Consider the following 12,500-nt stretch of genomic DNA (forward strand, 5'->3'; position numbering starts at 1 on the left):
TAGTTTAAATGCTTTCAAAACACAACAAATGATAACAACAATGGCAACTGCATGGCACAATCGTACTTTCTCGTGTTATGGGGGAGTAGTTTTTTCGTAAAGGGAGTACAATTTTCATACGGCATTTTTACTCCAGAGTAAAAATCTCGTGGGAGTAATGTTCTCGTGTTACACCGGCTCAGGCTTGATATCCATTTTCACCACATGTCTGCTATCATTTGCTTACAGTCAGCATATTAGAAATAACTTATATTATAGGCTTATGCAACATTCACGATCCAGATCCAGACCCAAATCCAGAAATCGACTGCAGCAACCTACCCTTTCCTTAAAATTGAATGTAACTGTTAACTGCAGATTACCAGCATGCTACTTTTTTTCTTGAAATGTAATGTAACTGTTACCTGCAGATTAACCAGCATGCTACTTTTTCCTTGAAATGTAATGTAAATGTTACCTGCAGATTAACCAGCTGGGCGTACAGCCCATTCCTTTCCATGAGTTCTTGGTGCGATCCCTCCTCCATCTTCTTGCCGTGGCTTATCGTCACGATCTTGTCGGCGTTGCGAACGGTGGACAGGCGGTGAGCGATGACGATGGTGGTGCGGCCTTCCTGCGCCTGGACAACACATAACAGGATAAGGCCCCCCCAAAAAAATAGTCTGTTTACGGTAACCCGACCGACCCTATTTTTTTCGCGCGACCCTAGACTTTTTTTTTGGCATTTGGGGAGAAAAAAAGAAAAAAATAAATAACGTAAAAATATGGTTTTTTGGAGAAAAAAAAAAAATCCCGACCTACCGACCCTATTTTTTTGGCCTATGTTACCGTAAACAGACCTAATTTTTTTGGCCTTATTCTCTAGAGCTGTTTACCATTTTGTGACATGCATTTTCAGGACTTTGAGTGATTATAACGTATATTAAATGACAACTAGAATGTATTTTCTTGACTTTTTTTCAGTAATATTCCAGTTAGATAATGATACATGTTAGTGTTCAATCTATGTCATAACCTTTGGTTTCCGTGTTACGAAGCAGACGTACTTTCCAACCCTTGTAATTTCTTGAACGCAGACAAAAAGATGTGCAAATTTTTTCTAATTCTTTATCTGCAGGCCAAGAATATACAAGGAATTAGTTTTTATTAATGAAATCAATTTGTATGGTTAAAATGTCTCGGTTGAGTGAAGAAATGTCAACTTCGTAAAATGGTTTCCAATGGTACACAGCTCTGGAGAATATCAATCAATCAATATGAGGCTTATATCGCGCGTATTCCGTGGGTACAGTTCTAAGAGCAGGGATTTATTTTTTAAAAATTTTTAATATTTAAAAAAAAATTTTTTTATGCAATTTATATCGCGCACATATTCAAGGCGCAGGGATGTATTTATGCCGTGTGAGATGGAATTCTTTTTACACAATACATCACGCATTCACATCGGCCAGCAGATCGCAGCTATTTCGGCGCATATCCTACTTTTCACGGCCTATTATTCCAAGTCACACGGGTATTTTGGTGGAAATTTTTATCTATGCCAATACAATTTTGCCAGGAAAGATCCTTTTGTCAATCGTGGGATCTTTAACGTGCACACCCCAATGTAGTGTAGACGAAGGGACCTTGGTTTTTCGTCTCATCCGAAAGACTAGCACTTGAACCCACCACCTAGGTTAGGAAAGGGGGGAGAAAATTGCTAACGCCCTGACCCAGGGTCGAACTCGCAACCTCTCGCTTCCGAGCGCAAGTGCGTTACCACTCGGCCACCCAGTCCTAGAATAACCCAGCAACAATAGAACATCGTCAACCACTATGGTCAGTGTACTTACTTCCCTTTGTCGGCTGTTATGGTCATGTTTTACATGTCAAAACTTCAACTTTTCTGACAGGATGATTATGAATGTTTATTTTGGGGCATGAGCTTTAAAGCAAAGAAAAGTCTTAACAAAAATGCTCTAAGTCTGAAAGCAGTAGAATACAACATATCCCGCAGCAAACTCACTTTTTCCAACGCGCTCTGCACTACAGCCTCGCTCTCATGGTCCAGTGCGGAAGTAGCCTCGTCCAGAAGCAAGATCCGGGGATTTTTCACCAGCGCACGTGCAATGGCTATCCTCTGTTTCTGGCCTCCGCTCAGCTGTGCACCTCTTTCTCCAACCATGGTGCTGTAGCCCTGAAAATGGCACACTTTTTAAGTGTTCTCGATATTGTTTTGCACTTACTTGGAACAGCATGCATTATAATGTATGGACCGAACATTGGATTTCCCTTCTTTGAACCATGTGACGTCATCACAGGTTGAGTTAAACTCATATTAACAACAATAACAATAACAACACTTTATTGTCCATTAAAATGTTACACAAAAATGGAAAATTTTCTTCGGCACACCCTGCCTGCCTGTAAACGATTATAGCAATTGGACCAAAGGACAACACACATAGAACATAAAACATAAAATAAAGCAGCTGGCTGAGACTACAAAAGTGTGTGCGTTCAATCGTTAAAATATAAGAAGAAGTTTTACTAAAAATGGATCCACACATACATGTTATTTGCATTTTGATCAAACTATGGCATTGGACACATATCTCGACAGTCCTTGTTGTTCTTCTTCTTCTACTATGTTCGTGGGCTGAAACTCGCACGTACACTCGTGTTTTTGCACGAGTGGAATTTTACGTGTATGACCGTTTTTACCCCGCCATTTAGTCAGCCATACGCCGCTTTCGGAGGAAGCATGCTGGGTATTTTCGTGTTTATATAACCCACCGAACTCTGACATGGATTACAGAATCTTTTCCGTGCGCACTTGGTCTTGTGCTTGCGTGTACACACGAAGGGGGATAAGCCACTAGCAGGTCTGCACATAAGTTGACCTGGGAGATCGGAAAAATCTCCACACTTAACCCACCAGGCGGCCGCGGCCGGGATTCGAACCCTCGACATTCCGATTAAGAGGCCGACGTCTTACCACCCCGCCACAGCGCCCGTCCAACATACATCATCCAGATCCAGACCAGTCGTTGTTCAATTCGATTGCTACCGCTGTTTCGTAAAGCAAAGGTTATACATTCTGGATCTGTGTAAAATATCATATTTTGGTTAATAATATAAATAACGTATACTGTTCCTTCTTATCGAATTCTTGGTAGGAAAATGTACAAGGCAGGTTGAAATACCTGTCCAGAAATGTTGTGACAAGCTCAGCTTCCGTGCATTAAAAGTTAAACTCGTGGAATAGAGGCTCCATATAAACGTTTGAGTTTAATAATCCGTGAATCCGTGAGCAAACAAAACAAAAGGGCAGGCAACAAAAGCAACTGCCTAAACCACAGTAAAGTGACTGTTCTGAATGTCTACAAATCGAGATGACTTCAGATGGCAACATATGCTTACAAGGGGAAGCGCCATGATGAAATTGTGAGAGTTTGCTTTGATAGACGCTGACTTGATCTCTTCGTCAGTAGCGTCTGGGTTTCCGTAGCGGATGTTTTCAGCGATGGTGTCCGCGAACAGAACTGGCTCCTGGTTGACCACGCCAATCTGGTCCCGGAGCCATCTCAGGTTCAAATCCTTGATGTTATGTCCGTCCACAGCGACCTGAAGCATTGTGAACAGTCAACTCTCTGTCATGGAAGTTCTCCTTACCTTTATCATTTTCGTCTGGTCAGAGATTGCATCAGGAAACTATCCTCGTGAGTACCGCAATGTATGCTTACCCATGGAGTGATCGTGAACATTGTCGACTTAAGTTAATGGTAAAACTCTCTCTCTCTCTCTCTCTCTCTCTCTCTCTCTCTCTCTCTCTCTCTCTCTCTCTCTCTCTCTCTCTCTCTCTCTCTCTCTCTCTCTCTCTCTCTCTCTCTCACTATCTATCTATCTTTACCCCCTCTCTCTCTCTAGTTCTCTCTCTCTCTCTCCTTCTGTCCCCTCTCTCTCTCTCTCTCTCTCGTTCTCTGTCGTTCTCTCTCTCCCTACCTCTCTCTCTCACACACACACACACACACACACACACACACACACACACACACACACACCACACACACACATACACACACACTTACACATACACACACCCACGTCACACAACTCCCCCCCCCCCCCACACACACACACACAAGCCTAACCTGTCCTCCCTCTGGGTCGTAGAACCGCTGGAGCAGTTGTACGGTGGTGCTCTTGCCGCAACCACTGGCGCCCACCAACGCCACAGTCTCCCCTGGTTGCACAGTCAGACACAACCCTCTCAGTACCTGTGGCAGAGGTAATACAATGTTATACAATACAATACAATACAATACAATACGATACCATACAATACAATACAATACAACACAATACCATACAATACAATACAAAATAACAATACAATATAACACATCGCAACACAATACACTGAAACACAGACACAGACACACACACACACACACACACACACACACACACACACACACACACACACACACACGCACACACACACACGGACACACACACACACACACAAACACACACCCCCCCCCACACACACACACACACACTGACCGGTACTTCAGGTCGGGCCGGGTAACGGAACTGAACGTCCTTGAACTCAATGACCCCTTTCAAGGTCGAAGGTTTCTCCCCTGCCGTGGAAAAGATGTCGATGACGGGGCGAAGGTCTATGATCTCGAACACTTTCAAAGCGGCCGCGCGAGCGTTGGTGAATGATTCGAGGTTAGGAAAGGCGTGGCCCAGTGACATGGAGCCAATCAGAACCCCGAAGAAAACCTGCACACCATTAAAAACAAGGTCAAGAAATGAAGCTTTCACTATGAAGCAGTACTCCCCCTTCTAGTTATTTTTTTAAAAAGATTTTTCTGTTCATAACCTCTGTAATTTTACCTCTCGTTTATAATAATATTCCTTTTTTTTAAGACCGGATTTTTTCTGAATTTGATCTCGATTGGTCGGTTGATGTTTAATTGTTCATATCCCTTAAATTTATTTGGCTATTCGAGACCGATTCAATGTCTCTGTTTCCTTTCTCAGTTTACATGGTGGTCTCCGCATTTGAAACTATTTTGGTCTATCACTGACGGGCGCAGTGGCAATAAGACGTCGGCCTCCTAATCGGGAGGTCGTGAGTTCGAATCCCGGTCGCTGCCGCCTGGTGGGTTAAGAGTGGAGATTTTTCCGATCTCCCAGGTCAACTTATGTGCAGATCTGCTAGTGACTTATCCCCCTTCGTGTGTACACGCAAGCACAAGACCAAGTGCGCACGGAAAGGATCCTGTAATCCATGTCGGAGTTCGGTGGGTTATGGAAACACGAAAATACCCAGCATGCCTACTCAACGAAAGCGGAGTGAGCTGACTATGCTATCAGAGTATAGTGTGGGGAACCCAAATGGGCAAACGAGCTCACACGTAACCAGAAAAATTCTGGAACGCTGAAGAAGACGAAGAAGGTCTATCACAGTAAAGTAAAGAAGGTTTTTAAAAAGAAAGCTTATATGCTTATATCTTTTCACTCTTGTTACCTCAAATCTTGTCAACAATCGTGATGTCCTTTGCAACAAAACAAAACAAAAACTACTCATATATCTTTTCAAGCGTGTTACTTCAAATCTTGTTTCATAGTTCTGATATCGTTTAAAAAGTGAAACATCTCGTCCAGGGGACATCACTCACAACAAGCACGTTGCCGGGGTCCATGCCTTCGGACTGAATGAGGATGACCCCGTAGTAGAAGGAGACAGCAAAGGCGACGTAGATGATGGTCCAGAACAAGCCTGAGCCCAACCCCAGCACAAACCCTTTCCGTGTCCCCACCTTCTTGGCAAACACCAGGTTATCTTCGTACCTGAATCGACATAGTCTGCGGTTAATGAGATACGACACCAACCAAAATAATAATAATAATAATAAAAATAATAATAATAATAATAATAATAATAATAATAATAATAATAATAATAATATAAATGATATTAATAATAATGGTAATAATAATGATAATAATAATACTGTATAATACTTCTAGAGTGCATTAAAGGCACAGTAAGCCTCCCGTAAACCATCACAGAGCTCCCCGAGCGTCTACATACAGTACAAGCATACTTCCATTTGAACGCTCACCGAACGGGAACATCCTGGCTGCTTTCTGTCGAGCGTGAGAAATTTTCAAAGAATTTATTTTCGTGGACTTGCTCCTCTACAACAATGGCGCCTCGTTTTGGTGCTGGACGGCTGTTATCAGTGAATATTCAATACCAGAAATCACGCCCGGACAGTAAGCCTCCCGTAAACCATCACCGATACTGTCAGTACACAGTACAAACACCCTTCCATTTGAACGCTCACCAAACGGGAACATCCTAGGTGCCCTACGTAAAGAGCGAGCAATTTTTAAAGAATTAATTTTGCAGATTGTCTCGAACACTGTCCTTTTGGACCCATCCTGAACTCAGGTCAAAAATGAGTTACTTCCCTTCGGGTCTCATTCTATCAATGTAAACTGGCCATAGCCGTGGATCGATGATTATCAGAATGTTTTTGGACCGTGGTGCGTTTTTGCACTAGACCTAACTTTTAAAATCTAAATAATAAATTGACAGCTTGTTACACAAACATTCTTTAATCATAAAAGAATTCTTTTTTCATCAAGACAAGATCAGTACAATTCGAAGTTGTGAAAGTTTGAAAAAAGAAAAGCCCGGAAGCAGGGTCACGCAAGGGTCAAAGCAGACGACGGTTTATGCATATCGCCGTTCCTCTCAACTTCGACAGTCAAAAGCCATCGCTAGAGTTCTTATGAACCACAGCCGTTTGTTTCGTGCATAAAAACGTGCTATTGTAGATAAGCTCACATCGAGTCGCATTCAAATGACTAACTGACGACTACATTGTGAAAAAGGGAAACTGGATCACACGGGTTCACGGTGGCTCAGGGGTAAGATAAACCACGCAAAAATAAATTCTTTGAAAATTGTTCGCTCTTTACGGAGGGCACCTAGGATGTTCTCAATCGGTGAGCGTTTAAATGAAAGGGTGTTTGTACTGTGTGTAAAAGCCTGACCGTATCTGTGATGGTTTACGGGAGGCTTACTGTGCCTTTAATCCAGGGTTAAACCCTGCTCAGAGCACTTTACAATTTCCGGGAAATATACATACACACACAAATGTAATTGTTTATTAAATTAATTGTTGTACATGTATTCTTTCTCTCGGTTCTGAAAGAAGAACATCTTTTTCTCCGAAGCCTTCACACAAATGAGAGGGGGAAAAAGTAAAACAAAAAGACACTCTTACTTTGTCAGTTCGTTTTCTTGCCCGTGAAAATCTTATCTTTGTAAAAAAAAAATTTAAAAAAATTAAAACCAACACTTCCTGAACGTCAAAACATCAAAGAAAACACTAAAAGCTGAAAGGAGCTCTCACTTTTTATGTTCTTTCTCTTGACCCTGGAAGGCCTGCACAGTTCTTACTGCCCTCAAAGCTTGCTCAGCTACCGCTCCCGCTTTAGCATAGGCCTTCAATTCCTTCACTGCCATAGTGCGCATCCTCTGCAAATACAACACATAGACATTTCATCAATTGTTGTTAAGCTCTAAGGCGTTGGGAGACTGGTTCAATAAAACTCTTAAACATTGTTGCCCTGTGTTCTAGCCGCCTCCCTCCGTTCCGTTCTTTGTGTTGTTGTTGTGAAAAGATCGTAATAAGCTTGTATCCACCGTTGCTTCCTCATCCGTCGTAAACACACACACACACACACACACACACACACACACACACACACACACACACACACACACTCACACACACACACACACATACACATGCGCGAACTCACTCACACACACACACACACACAAACACACACACACACACACCGTTTTCATACAAAAACCTTCCACAGGCAGGCATCAAGACAATAGTGGGCTTGCATTACGGTCGCCATGACAACAAAACTAGGCTACCTACCCTGGTCACCATGACAACGAAATCAGGCACGAAAATCAAACCAGTGGGAGCCAGCCGCGGGGTTAAATTGGTTGGAATTAGGATTTGTTGGGATTTAAAAACAAATCAGGCCCGCGGTTTGTTTTCATTCGTTTGGGTGGCAACCACTTTCGCTTCCTGCGCCTCAGTCCAGGCAACCTACCCTGGTCACCATGACAACGACATCAGGCAGCCTACCCTGGTCACCTACCCTGGTCACCATGACAACGACATCAGGCAGCCCACCCTGGTCACCTACCCTGGTCACCATGACAAAGACATCAGCTACTCACCCTGGCCACAGTGGCGGCCACGAGGACGAAGAGAGGACTGAAGGCGATGACGGCCAGGGCGAGCTTCCAGCCCGAGTAGAAGGCCACGCCGTACGCGAACAGCCAGGTGCAGGTCCACTGGATGAACACTGGAACCTTGTCCCCCAGACCTTCCTGAATCTTGTGCATGTCGCTGAAACACGTTGTCGGATGATGAAAAAGTTTTTGTCGCTGAAACAACAAAGATACAAACACACACACGCACACATGCACACATACGCACGAACGCAAGCGCACACACACACACACACACACACACACACACACACACACACACACACGAACGCGCGCGCGCACGCACGCACACACACGCACGCACGCACACACACGCACACAACCGCCACTTTTGCCACCACCACGACCTCACACACACACACACACACACACACACACACACACACACACACACACCACCACCACCACAACCCACCGTCCCACAAACCACAAACCCACTCACTCAGAGAATCGGGAATTGAGCTCTCCAACTTCATGCGTGTCGAACCAGCCGATGTCCTGTCGCATGACGCCGCGGAAGAAGAGTTTGCGGATGCGTTTGATCTGCCTCTCCCCTGCCCACGTCCACAGCGACACACCCATGTAGGCGGCTACGAGGGCCACCACGCCCGTCATCACGAAGTTGATGATTAGTGGCTGGATATCGTCGTTCACCCTCTGTGCGTAGGTCTGGTTGCTCCCGATGGAGGCACTGTATGTAAACATTTTTTTTCATTTTTATTTGAGACATTATAAATGAAAATTGCATCGACGTATCATCATCATCATCATCATCATCATCATCATCATCATCATCATCATCATCATCATCGTCATCATCATCATCATCTCCTTCTCGTGAAAACAGTTAGGCCCACACTTTCAGATCTGGTTTGGCTTTAACATGGAATATGACCCCCCACCCCCCTCAATTTCGACACATACAAAAGATCAACATCTGTACTGCTTGCTTTGGTGAGTTGAATTTGTTTTGATGAACCAATTTCTTAAATGCTAGTGGCTTTTACAAAAATGTGTTCATCCAGACATTTCCACAGATCACCCAGGGTATTCCTTTTGGGTATGTGACCAAGTGGAGGGTCGGTCTATCCCATGTAAAAGCCTGGTCAGATCTGAGTTGGTGAGCCGAAGTGTTTGACACAGAAGTGTGCCTTGAGTAAGGTCGGGGTTTGTTTGTTTGTTTGTTTGCTTAACGCCCAGCCGACCACGAAGGGCCATATCAGGGCGGTGCTGCTTTGACATATAACGTGCGCCACACACAAGACAGAAGTCGCAGCACAGGCTTCATGTCTCACCCAGTCACATTATTCTGACACCGGACCAACCAGTCCTAGCACTAACCCCGTTATGCCAGACGCCAGGCGGAGCAGCCAGTCGTTTTCATATGCATTGTTGTTTTCATGTTTTTAACCTGTTGAAGACCTTTAGGTCGAAACGTTGTTCATTGTCATTTGTTTGTATATTTCGTTGCGAGTCCAGTATATTAGGTATTACTCTTAGCCACTAGATTGCCAATTTTAAAGTCTCAGGTATGACCCGGCCGGGGTTCGAACCCACGACCTCCCGATCACTGGGCGGACGCCTTACCACTAGGCCAACCGTGCCGGTAAGGTCGGGGTTGAGTGAGGGTGTAATTAAATATATCTATATGCTACCCTCCCTTGTCAATCATCTTGTACAAAACCACATGATTATCTGTCCAGGCATGGGTGTGAGATAAGAACATCTTCCGCTGAAAACTCCTAAGGCAAACACCTTGTTGACTAGCCTTCGCAATACTAATATACACCATCCTACCATTTTGGCCTCATTTTCGTGATTTTTCCAAGGTTGTTTTAAATGGACATTATTTAATAAAATTGTATGAGCCTTGGAAATTTGATGGATTTTATCCAAACCACATGACAAGGATCATAAAAGGGTTCAAGCTAGTGTACTAAGCTTCAATGATCTATTCTTGCAACAACCACTCGTGAGAAAAGTCCAATTTACTAAGACATCAGGAACATTTACCAGTTTGTAACTTCTGAATTCGCGAGGTGTGAGCTTGATAGACAGTCAAGGTGAAGCAAATGTACATTATGTGTAAGAGCTATCTGAGGCTACAAAATGTCCAAGTTTTAATGCTGCAGGTACGAAAACACCTCAAAAACCTCTCAGTTTTCATCGGTTTTTTTCTTCTTCTTTTATTTTTAACCAGAAAACGACCCAGAAATGTTCTTGAAATTTGACGAAGGTCAACCAAACTTATGTCTTGTCTGAACGTCATCAAACCCTAAAAATGTGTGAAATTTCAAAGCCTCACCCTCAATGTTCTAGATAACCCCATTGTTATCTTTTCTTCTTTTTTTTAATGTATTACCCCCCCGCCTCTTTTTTTTTTTTTTTTTTTTTGCTAGCAGGGAGACGGACTCAAGTTGATCAAAATAATGCCAAAGAGCAGTTGGGTGAGTTGGGTACTCACTTGACAGGTTCCATGTTGCGAATGAAGACGTTGACAGCCTCGCCAAACTGCAGCATGTTGAAGGGCTGAGCACAACCTGTAATCATGGCTCCAAGGGTCCCAAATACCATCATGAGAATATCCACAGGATTGGCGTATCGGAACTGGCAACAGGACGGATGGTAAGTGTAAATAGACAGACTTTCTCTCTCTCTCTCTCTCTCTCTCTCTCTCTCTCTCTCTCTCTCTCTCTCTCTCTCTTTAAAAAGCTGACTCCTCTCTTTCTCTCTCGCAAAAGATCTTTCTCTCTCTCACACACTCTCTCTTTAAAAAACTGACTCTCTCTCTCTCTCTCTCTCTCTCTCTCTCTCTCTCTCTCTCTCTCTCTCTTAACTCTCTCTCTCTCTCTGCCTCCCTCTCTATCTCTCTCTCTCTCTCTCTCTCTCTCTCTCTCTCTCTCTTCTCTCTCTCTCTCTCTCTCTCTCTCTCTCTCTCTCTCTCTCTCTCTCTCTCTCTCGTCCATGCATGCATGGTCAGGTATTTCAGCGCAAGGGATTAGTCCTCACCAGCTGGAAAATTCCAATCGTTGGCTGTTTCGTTTTTTTCTGTCTTCCGCAGCAACCTCGTGACCCATCATCCTCCCCTTGCTCGTCGTCCTTGACACTGGTGCCGTTGCTGGTGACTTTGACGGACAAATCGGTGAACTCTGCGGTGTCGATGCCCGGCTCGGACTTCAAGGCTTGGCTCTTGCTGAAGTTGTGAGAGCTGACGACGTTGACATGCTGCTCCTTCGCTTCCGAGTCTCCCGCGTCTGTGACGTTCAGGGAAGCCTGTTTTTGCTTTTTGACGCTTGTGCCATTTTCGCCGTTGTGTTTCATGGCGTCTTTCTGGTCTGCCTTCTGTTTCTCGGCTTCTTGCTGGACGTCGTATCCCTTACTCTTCATTATGGTTGCGATGTTGTGTGCGGGCTACCTGAAAAAGGCACCAACAAAAAGTGGAGATCAGCAACAAATACTGCATGAAATTAAAAGTGAAAGGTGTCTGGTTTGGTGTCAGAACGTGACAAATCGTTGCTTTTAGATATGACACAAGGACGAAAACGCTGGACAACAATAGATCTAGTGAATATCAGTTGCACAATTAGCACGCAGGAGAAATGGGGGGCGGGACGGGGGGGGGGGGGGGATTGCGGTGGGGGAGGGGGGGGGTTGGGAGGGGGGGGGGGGCGTAACTGACTTAACTACGCCGCGGAATGATCTGAAGAGCGTGAGATTTCAGCTCGACGTGGTGTACTGAACTTGGCACCCTCGTCCGGTTGGGTCCGAGTTACATATACCCTCACCTCGCAATGGCCACCTCAAATATACTTTTTTAAGACGGAAGCCGCTTGTCTCCATTGTTGGCTATATGAATGCCTATGCGAATTTTGATCAACTGTCGAGAGTAGTATAGTAGGTGCCGGTAGTCAGGGGTTACGTTATCTGATTAAGTCGTGTGATGAGAGGAGCTGTATCCAGGAGTGGTCAGATATGGTAACCCCTGACTACCAGCACCGGCTTTTTTTTTGACGACAAGAAGAAGAATAGAACAAAAGCCGTTGAAGGAACTTGATGGCGGATGAGATAAAGCGCGTCCTAGGTGTGTGTGTGTGTGTGTGTGTGTGTGTGTGTGTGTGTGTGTGTGTGTGTGTGTGCGTTTGCGTGTGCGTGTGTGTGTGTGTGTGGT

General features: G+C 44.4%; 1 protein-coding gene across 1 annotated transcript in view; it reads right to left on the minus strand.

Annotated features, from left to right (window-relative positions):
- Positions 1-12,500, minus strand: part of LOC138981448 (ATP-dependent translocase ABCB1-like) — a 60,257-nt gene that overhangs the window by 35,071 nt on the left and 12,686 nt on the right. The window contains exons 2-12 of the mRNA XM_070354364.1: positions 11,342-11,747; positions 10,797-10,939; positions 8,775-9,023; positions 8,279-8,450; positions 7,425-7,549; positions 5,676-5,847; positions 4,549-4,773; positions 4,134-4,259; positions 3,403-3,606; positions 2,006-2,176; positions 458-619 (exon numbers count right to left, since the gene is read on the minus strand). Coding sequence (XP_070210465.1) covers positions 458-619; positions 2,006-2,176; positions 3,403-3,606; positions 4,134-4,259; positions 4,549-4,773; positions 5,676-5,847; positions 7,425-7,549; positions 8,279-8,450; positions 8,775-9,023; positions 10,797-10,939; positions 11,342-11,719 — 2,127 coding nt within the window. The 5' untranslated portion in view covers positions 11,720-11,747. The remainder of the gene's footprint in view (positions 1-457; positions 620-2,005; positions 2,177-3,402; positions 3,607-4,133; positions 4,260-4,548; positions 4,774-5,675; positions 5,848-7,424; positions 7,550-8,278; positions 8,451-8,774; positions 9,024-10,796; positions 10,940-11,341; positions 11,748-12,500) is intronic.

Source organism: Littorina saxatilis, linkage group LG12 (assembly GCF_037325665.1).
Source record: "Littorina saxatilis isolate snail1 linkage group LG12, US_GU_Lsax_2.0, whole genome shotgun sequence".
Classification (NCBI taxonomy): Eukaryota; Metazoa; Mollusca; class Gastropoda; order Littorinimorpha; family Littorinidae; genus Littorina; species Littorina saxatilis.